Consider the following 7,898-nt stretch of genomic DNA (forward strand, 5'->3'; position numbering starts at 1 on the left):
GACAAGCATAGGAAATAACAATCAACATTGGCAACTTTGTTGAACAATCTTTAACAGTTGATATTTTAAGCTTGCACAAATAGACCCTGTGTTGAATGTGTGTTAATTGAGAATGAGGTGAGATGAATGCGTGTGTGCGTCTGATTTTGCTTCAGGAAGAAACAGGTGTCTGAGTGAAAAGTGATGGTTTGAATAAACTTAGGTTTCGTTGGAAAAGATGCATCAAACGCTATCTGTCGTGGACTGCCTCACCGTACGAGGACCCTCGTTCAGATCCGGAACGTCCCAGGAGGATGTTTCATCCAGGACACACCTTGGCTGGCAGAGGAGACGAAGGTGTGCGACGATCCGGTCCAGAGATGCCCCCCGGTACACGTGATGATGAAGCGTTTGCAGATGCGCTTTCTTAAGTTTAATTTACTCAGAAAATCAAAAGACTCGGGACGAGTCTGCGTTAGCGGTTGCAATTCAGCTATCCTGTCTGGCTTGACAAGAATAGCGTGAGGGGAGGGGGGGAGAAAGGAGCCGGTGGGCTCCGTTCCCCCATTAGCGGTTGTTCACACGTCTTCTCTCTTTCGTTGTCAAACACCGAACTGAATCATGAACTGAAAACTTACCAAAAGCCTTTCTCTTCTCAAAGCAAAACTTGTGCGTCAGAGCAAATGTTTTTGGAGTTTACTGTGAGAGAGAGTGTGTGTGAAGGTCATTATAACATATTCAAACATTATTTAATTAAGCATTGATTCATTAGTTATTATGATTACCCAAAGCATAATAATCACTCATTTGATTAAAACACATTTATAATGAGCAAAATGATAATAATGATTATTCAACATTTAATATAAAGAAAAGGAAGTTTAAGACTTTATGTTATGACTAGCTTCCATGAGAACAACATCTTCTGGCACTGCAGGTGGCAGATGTTATGGTTTGCAGCAGACTCTTGCAGACTTCATGTCGGCAAAGGTCTCAATCTGTGGGTTAAAGTTCTCAGCAACCCAGCTTTGACCCAGCCGAGTCAAATGAAACCTTTGACACAGAAAACCCATATTTCCTCACGTTACAGTATACTGCAGCCAAACACTAGGGGTCGCTAAACTTCTATGCCACGTTCTGCTGTCTGGTTATTATATGTTGATGGTTCCAACTAGAACCCTTGACTGGGATTGGGATCCTGCAAGTCCTGCTGGATCCAACGTAAATCTTTTGGGAGCATATGGCTCAAATAAACATCCAAAGATCATTGATGGAATGGAGAGTACTACTGACCCTTGCACTGGGACTGGGGTCTCATAAGATCCACTTCACCCTACGTAAGTCTCGCTTGTGTCAAGGACACTAGGACTGCTGTGGCTAAAAATAGAAGAGTCCTAACGTGTTTTTTTTAATTGGTCTGCGGTTGGAGGCAGGGTTGGATGCAGATATTGCGGGAGCAGGTGGTAATGGTCAGGAAATCAGCGGAAGAAGTATTTATAAAATAATCCTGTGCAGGGCTTTAGTTCTAACCCAAACACCCAGTTAAAGTGGTTGTAACCAGTATTAACCTTTTTGTTTAGATACTAGTTTTAGTCAACTGATCAAATATTAATAACTGAGAGCAGATCTAATTAAAAAGACAAATCAAAACAAAACCTGCACATTAGAGAAGCCCCCCCCCCCTTAAAAGCTCCACCCAGCTCAACAACACTGGTGCCACCACTTCCTCTCAGTCCCACCTGCCACCACCATCGCTTTCTGCTGCCGATGTCTCCACATCGGCATCTCCATGCACATCCTCATAGCCGGCAACCCTGCCTGTCTGCCTCGCTCTGCACTCACAGTCTGCATCTTGCCTGCTTCCAGTCCCCCTGACTCCAGGCTTGGGGGGGGGGGGGGGGGGGGGGTGCTTGGTGTGACTGGTGCAAATACTAAAGGAGCTGTGAAACGTTGCATGATGAAGTTTACTGTTGAAACTCGGCTGCACAGTTTTCATAAATGGCTGTTATGTTTCTGTTGAACATCATCTCACACGCTCAGATTGGGTGACTTCAATAATGCTTCCAAGGGAGACCTAAAAAACAGAGTTGCACGGTGGAGGAACGTCGCCAGCAGACTTCCTGCTTATTTTTTTTTACTGCAGCTTAGTGAAAATCAACATGTCCACAGGTTCATTATCTTTGTGCTGCGTGATCAAGCTAACATCTTTTTTTCTCTAATCAGCCAAATTTTCATGAGGCGTAAAACAAACTGTTCCTTAACCTGACGCCGTCTCCATACTCATCCTATCCAATGATTCTGCTTTGCTCCTCTACCTGTAGGTCAGTCACTCGCTGGTTAGTCTGGGTGAAGCTGGGTGGTTTAGACACATGACCTTGTTTTGAGATAGAAGATAGGGTAAAAATGTATTTAATGCCTTTTTTATTTCCACATTCAAGCATGTTTCTAAGCAAGTAAACTGGGGGGCATTCTTTGTGGTCTGCCATATTTTACTTACAACTAAACCTGTAATATAAAGCTACAAAATAATATTTTCTCGTAAGATTTTTACATTATCATTGTGAATAAACAAGAAATATTTCTTCATGTTAAATAACATATAAGAGGAAAATTATTTTTTTTTGCCGACCTTTCAAAATAAAACTCTGTCATAGCATGTAGTATTAGCAGATAGCTGAAATACAGCTATCGTGTTGGGAGGTACTGGTACAAATGAACAGCGAAACAGCAAGGTTTTCAACTCTGATGTTTTAGTCTATTAACTTTGATTTAATTTCTGTGTGCTTTTATTCCTCATACTCACAATAAAAATCATATTAGTGCTCTATGCAAGACCCTGCAAAGGAAATATCCTTATTCAATTATTTGCAATCCACTAATCTTCTAATTCACTCAATCCAGCTAAATTCAGGTGATTTTAATCCATTGCAATCAAAATTTAAAGCTGCCCAGATATGTAATTAATAAATGCCTCTTAGCTGTGAAAGGGATACTGTGTAGTTTTGGCTTGCTTTAAGCACCCCCTAGTGTCCGTTAGTAAAACCAAAAGTATCCCCTCACTGTGCGTTAGTCTTTTAATGCTTTAATAGCTGAATTGTCTCCTCAGCCTTCATTAGTTTCTACAGACGTGGTTCATCACTAAATCAGATCAGCTGTGTTTACACATCTAAAACATTCAGGAAACGTGCTGGAAGAGGTTAGAGCTGCCATGCTGGCTCCACTTAAAGAGCAAGTCACCCCAAATCAATTTTTTTTTCTGATAAACTACATAAACGAATGTCTGATCGTGCTGCAGACACGTGTAGTTAATAATTTGACACTTCAGTGCATCTTAGTTAAAATTTAAATATTCTGCCTAAAACTGTCAGTGTTGCGCCATCGTCAGGTAAAAATTCTGCACTGTATTAGAATTTAAATCTGCCACCGCTATTGGCTAAGAGGTATGCTATGATGTTAACTGGTACATTATGATGTCACTATGTTTTTGTGAGCCTCTGTGTATTTGTTGGTGGCTCCACCCTCTCGGTCTGTTAGGCAACAGCATTTGTTGCATTTTTCAAACATAAAGTGGGAGTGAAGTAAGTTACTTGTAGGGGGTGACTTGCTCTTTAAATAAGTCCAGCAGGAACCGAATCGGCACTCTGAAGTTGCAAGTGTGGTTCTCTGGCCACAGAGGGCAGTGGGGGTCATTTTAGCACATAGTGACTAAACAAAATGACTTTAAAATATGAATAATTGTACAGTATGCCTTTAACTCGTTAAAGGTAACATTTAAGTGACTTTTTTATGGCAAACAATAAAATTAGCTAGTAAGTCAATTGCGCTAGAATTATGGCAAAGTATCCAACTAGCATATTCCTGCTTCAAACCTCAAAGAAAATCCCTTTGTTTAATTTTTCATGTTAACTTGTCTGATTAGAATTAGCATCACATTAGCTGAAGATGCAACCGTCTTTAACGTTTTGCTACTGCAGCACACACAGCTGTGCCCTGGCTTGTGTTGTAAGATCGTTAGAGTGCTAGCTTTCGCTCCTCAGGTTTCTGTGGTATTTTTCAGCTGTTGGTTTGGACTCATGTATCCCTCATTGCATGCGCTTCATAACAAGTGTTTTGCATTCTTTTCCCCTCTGGTTCCTTCTCTTTGTTCCTTGTTGTGTTCCCACCAGATGTTTCAGCCCATGATTTTGTTCATCCTCATTCTTGTTCTCTTCTCATCTCTCTCATACGCCGTTATCTTTAAGTTGGTCTTCCTCTTCGCGCTTTTCTTCGTACTCTAGTCCGATTGTTCCTTTCCACACACTGTAATCCGTTAGTTGGTTTTTTTTCCCGTCCTGTTCCTCTGCTTGTATTCTTTACCCATTTGATGTTTTATTTTTGTCCCCCACCATCTGCTGTCTTTCCCTGTTTGGTGTCTTCTGTCAGTTTTGTCTACAATTCACCTCACACATCCCCTCTAACACCAACATCACCATCACCTGTACCCGTTTCCCATCATATACTCCTCTACACCGTCCGACCACCACCCCTTTCCCCTCCCTTCCCTCCCCATGTCACTCACAGTCCGTTCAGAGGGATGAGCTGGAGTGGCGACTAGGACAGGAGCGAGGCGTGGAGCCCCAGATCCAGACCCAGTGTGGGGGCCAAGCCCTGAGCAGGGGAGCCACAGGACTCACTATGTACCACAGGCCCCTGGCTTTAAGAACAGAGGTCAGTGCCTCCTCCATCTCCCCTCCACCTCCACTAGGGGCCCAAAATCCAAAGCATGGATCTGGACAGGTTTTGGATGTTTTTATTTACCTCATCTTTTACCAAATTCTTTAAATTGAGATGTGTTTCAGATGAAGATGCAGCTATTAAATGTATCTCTGCATGTCTAGTGACACTCCAGCAACAATCACTTTATAATGAACACTTTCCCTTCATTCACTCTGATTTCTCACTAAAATCCACGTCCATACTTACAGATGTTTATTTGATTTTTCTCTCCATTTGGGTTTCACATTGTCCCATTGATGTATGACAGGTTACCACAAGTTTCTGAAGGTTGGATTTACTGACTGAGGAAACCACAAGAGTCAGAAGTTAAGCAGAGCTGTACCAAATATGTGTCTGCTGCTAGTTTGTTGTTCTCCAAAGAGGCATAGAGCATGTTCTGCCTCATGTTGATGTAGTGGTACTTTAGGGTATCAAAGCTGTGTCAGCAAGGAAGCCAAGACTTTCCTCTCTCCAACCACTTCTACCAGTTCCTCTGATGGGATCACAAGGCGTTCTCAGGCCTGCCTAGAGACATGTTCCCTCCAGCCTGTCTGGGGTCAGCCTCTGTGTCCCCTCCTAAGGACATGCTCAAAACCCCTCCACTGAGAGGCTTTTTAGCGACATCTGGACAAGATGCCAGAACTACCTCAGCTGGCTTCTCTCGGTGTGGTGAAGTAGCGGCTTTATACTGAGTCCCTTCCAAATGTCAGGCTTCATATCCCTGAGGGTGAGCCCTGCCTAGCTGAGGAGGAAACATTTGCAATTTTCAAGTCATTACCAAAAACAAACTACTACAGGTGATGATTTGAGTCTAGATCAAAACTTTAAGTATTAGATTAGCTCGAGGCCCCGTACCTGCTGATGATGTCACACTACGGCAATCCCACTTGGACAAACTACATTGCACCCCATGTTTTTCCAGTGAAGCTAAAATCAATATAATGTGAACCTTTGCCGTTTTTATATAATTAACACCATTGGCTGTTTGTGTAAGTGTTCAATTCTTCAGTTTACTTCATTTGTTCTTATGTTCTGTTCTAGCCATTTGTCAATAGTTATTTAAAATTGTGCCGCATTTCATAGAATCCCCCAAAACATATTTCCCCCACATGAGTTAATGAATTCCAGTTTACAGATAATTTTCTGTATTTATGTATTTTAGTCTGTGACTTTTTTATTGGACCAAATATCAGTAACAAAAGTAATGAAGTATTTGTATGTTAAAGTCATACATGTTCCACTGAGCAGATCTGGCTACTGGAGCACCTTATGTGTGAGCATCACTCCCATCATTTGTCAGCACCAACCAAAATCTTCAACATGCTTACGTAACATGCATAAGTCGTTTGGACCAACCAATTTTTTCTATGTCAATGTGCTAATATCCAGTCAATTTTGTAGTGTGACGTCATTGGTAGACGCAGGACTCTGAGCCGATCTGGTACTTACCCCGGTCAACCAGAAAGTTTGCCTTCATCTTGGCATCCACATTACTACAGACACTGCCCCAATCTGCATCCCGCTCCCTCCTTCCCTCACTCTTGAACAAGAACCCGAGATACTTAAACTCCTTTTGTGGTAGGACCATTCCCCTAATGTAGAGTACAATATTCACCTTTTCCCAGCTGAGAACCATGGCCTCAGATTTTACGCTGAGCTGCCAACCACCCCCAGCCAGCATGTATAGATGGGCCCCATATGGATGTGGGCAAACCATATGGGTACTTACAGGAGGGTTTGTCTGCGGTTTCTATGGGGGCTCTACAAGGGTTTGTCCGCATAGATTTTAATGGGCCCATGTATACGTCAAACCATCTGGGTCCCTCTGAAAACCCATGTAGGGCCCATTACCATCCATGTGGGCAAACCCCCATGGGGCCACCGTGGAATCAGCAGGAAAAACCCTGTTGGCACCCATATGGAGCCCACCTAGGAATGCTGGCTGGGAGCAAGATGGTTTGAAGATGCTCAGATGACCTCATCATCCACAAAGACCAGAGATGGGATCTTCCTGCCATCATCATCAATATCTTACAAGAACTTCTGTCCCTTCTGGTCAGAACTGGAGTTATATCTAAAAAAACTCCTCTAGTGACTCAGCAGTTTCATGAACAAACATCAAATCCAGGATTTGTCTTCTCTGAAGACATTCATAATCACTGCCTCATGCTCATAGAAAACAGTTATGTAAGGCCTGGCTGCAGTGATGTGGCACATTGCTGCAGCAGTCACAGCTATGGCACATCCTTGTGGGTTTTTCTTCCTCCCAGTGTAATCTGTAGGGTGAAATGAATGAAAGCAGCTTGGATGCGGCAGGATTAGCATTGCCCCGTCAGCGTATGTGATTTGCATATGACATTGGGGGTGGGGTGGGGGTGGGGGGGGGTGGGGGGGGTGATATAGGGTAAGGACACCTTGGGCAGCTCAATTTACAGCTGGACGGGAAATGGTGGACAATGTCTGGTCAGAGTCCTGCAGATTTATTATAAGAATTAAAGTTTGCTTAAACTAACTTTGGAAAAAGTTGCTTCTGTGATTTTATTTTTGTTTTGTTTTGCGATCAACAGGAAAAATCTCACCAGAGAATGCTTATTTGATTTTAAAACCGAGAGAAGTAATGGGTTAATTATCCCTTTTCTGTGTTGCTATTGTGGGATTAGCACCGGGACTCGGCTGCTTCTGATGTTCTGTTTCGTCTGGATTATGAACGAAGGACGAGAGCTGCAACAGAGGAGCGGGAAGCTGTCAGCACTTTGCCTCAGGTGCTAAATAACTTCTTGAGATTTTTTTTGTAGGACATTTTAACTTAAAATGGTATCAGATGGATAAATGAGGGCTGTTGTCTGCTCAGTGGATGTTCTTTATGCAGAAATGGAATGCGGCCATTGTTAATGCACCTCAGATCAAAGTTATTTTTAGTAAATGCCATAAAATGAACACACTTCATTTAAATATGGCCATTAAACTAAATTGCTTGGTGTTTGCGTGCAATAGGAAGATTGTCGTTTGCACCTGGAGGTGCAGCGTGAAGGTCTGGAGCTTCAGGGTCTCCAGAGTCACGAGGTGCCCTGGACTCAGGAGAGAACCATGCTGCAGCAGGAGGTCCGCCTGTTCAGACGCAACACCATCATCTTCTACATGAAGCTCAGGGGAATCCTCATGCG

General features: G+C 42.9%; 1 protein-coding gene across 6 annotated transcripts in view; it reads left to right on the forward strand.

The window, feature by feature from the left end:
• LOC107383537 (microtubule cross-linking factor 1) overlaps positions 1–7,898 on the forward strand; it is a 323,529-nt gene that overhangs the window by 270,951 nt on the left and 44,680 nt on the right. For all 6 annotated transcript variants that reach the window (XM_054746802.2, XM_054746804.2, XM_054746814.2 and 3 more), the window contains exons 6-8: positions 4,540–4,686; positions 7,395–7,496; positions 7,729–7,898. The exon at positions 7,729–7,898 is cut by the window's right edge and continues 37 nt beyond it. In XM_054746802.2, coding sequence (XP_054602777.1) covers positions 4,540–4,686; positions 7,395–7,496; positions 7,729–7,898 — 419 coding nt within the window. The remainder of the gene's footprint in view (positions 1–4,539; positions 4,687–7,394; positions 7,497–7,728) is intronic.

The sequence above is a fragment of the Nothobranchius furzeri genome, chromosome 11 (assembly GCF_043380555.1).
Source record: "Nothobranchius furzeri strain GRZ-AD chromosome 11, NfurGRZ-RIMD1, whole genome shotgun sequence".
NCBI classification, from domain to species: Eukaryota; Metazoa; Chordata; class Actinopteri; order Cyprinodontiformes; family Nothobranchiidae; genus Nothobranchius; species Nothobranchius furzeri.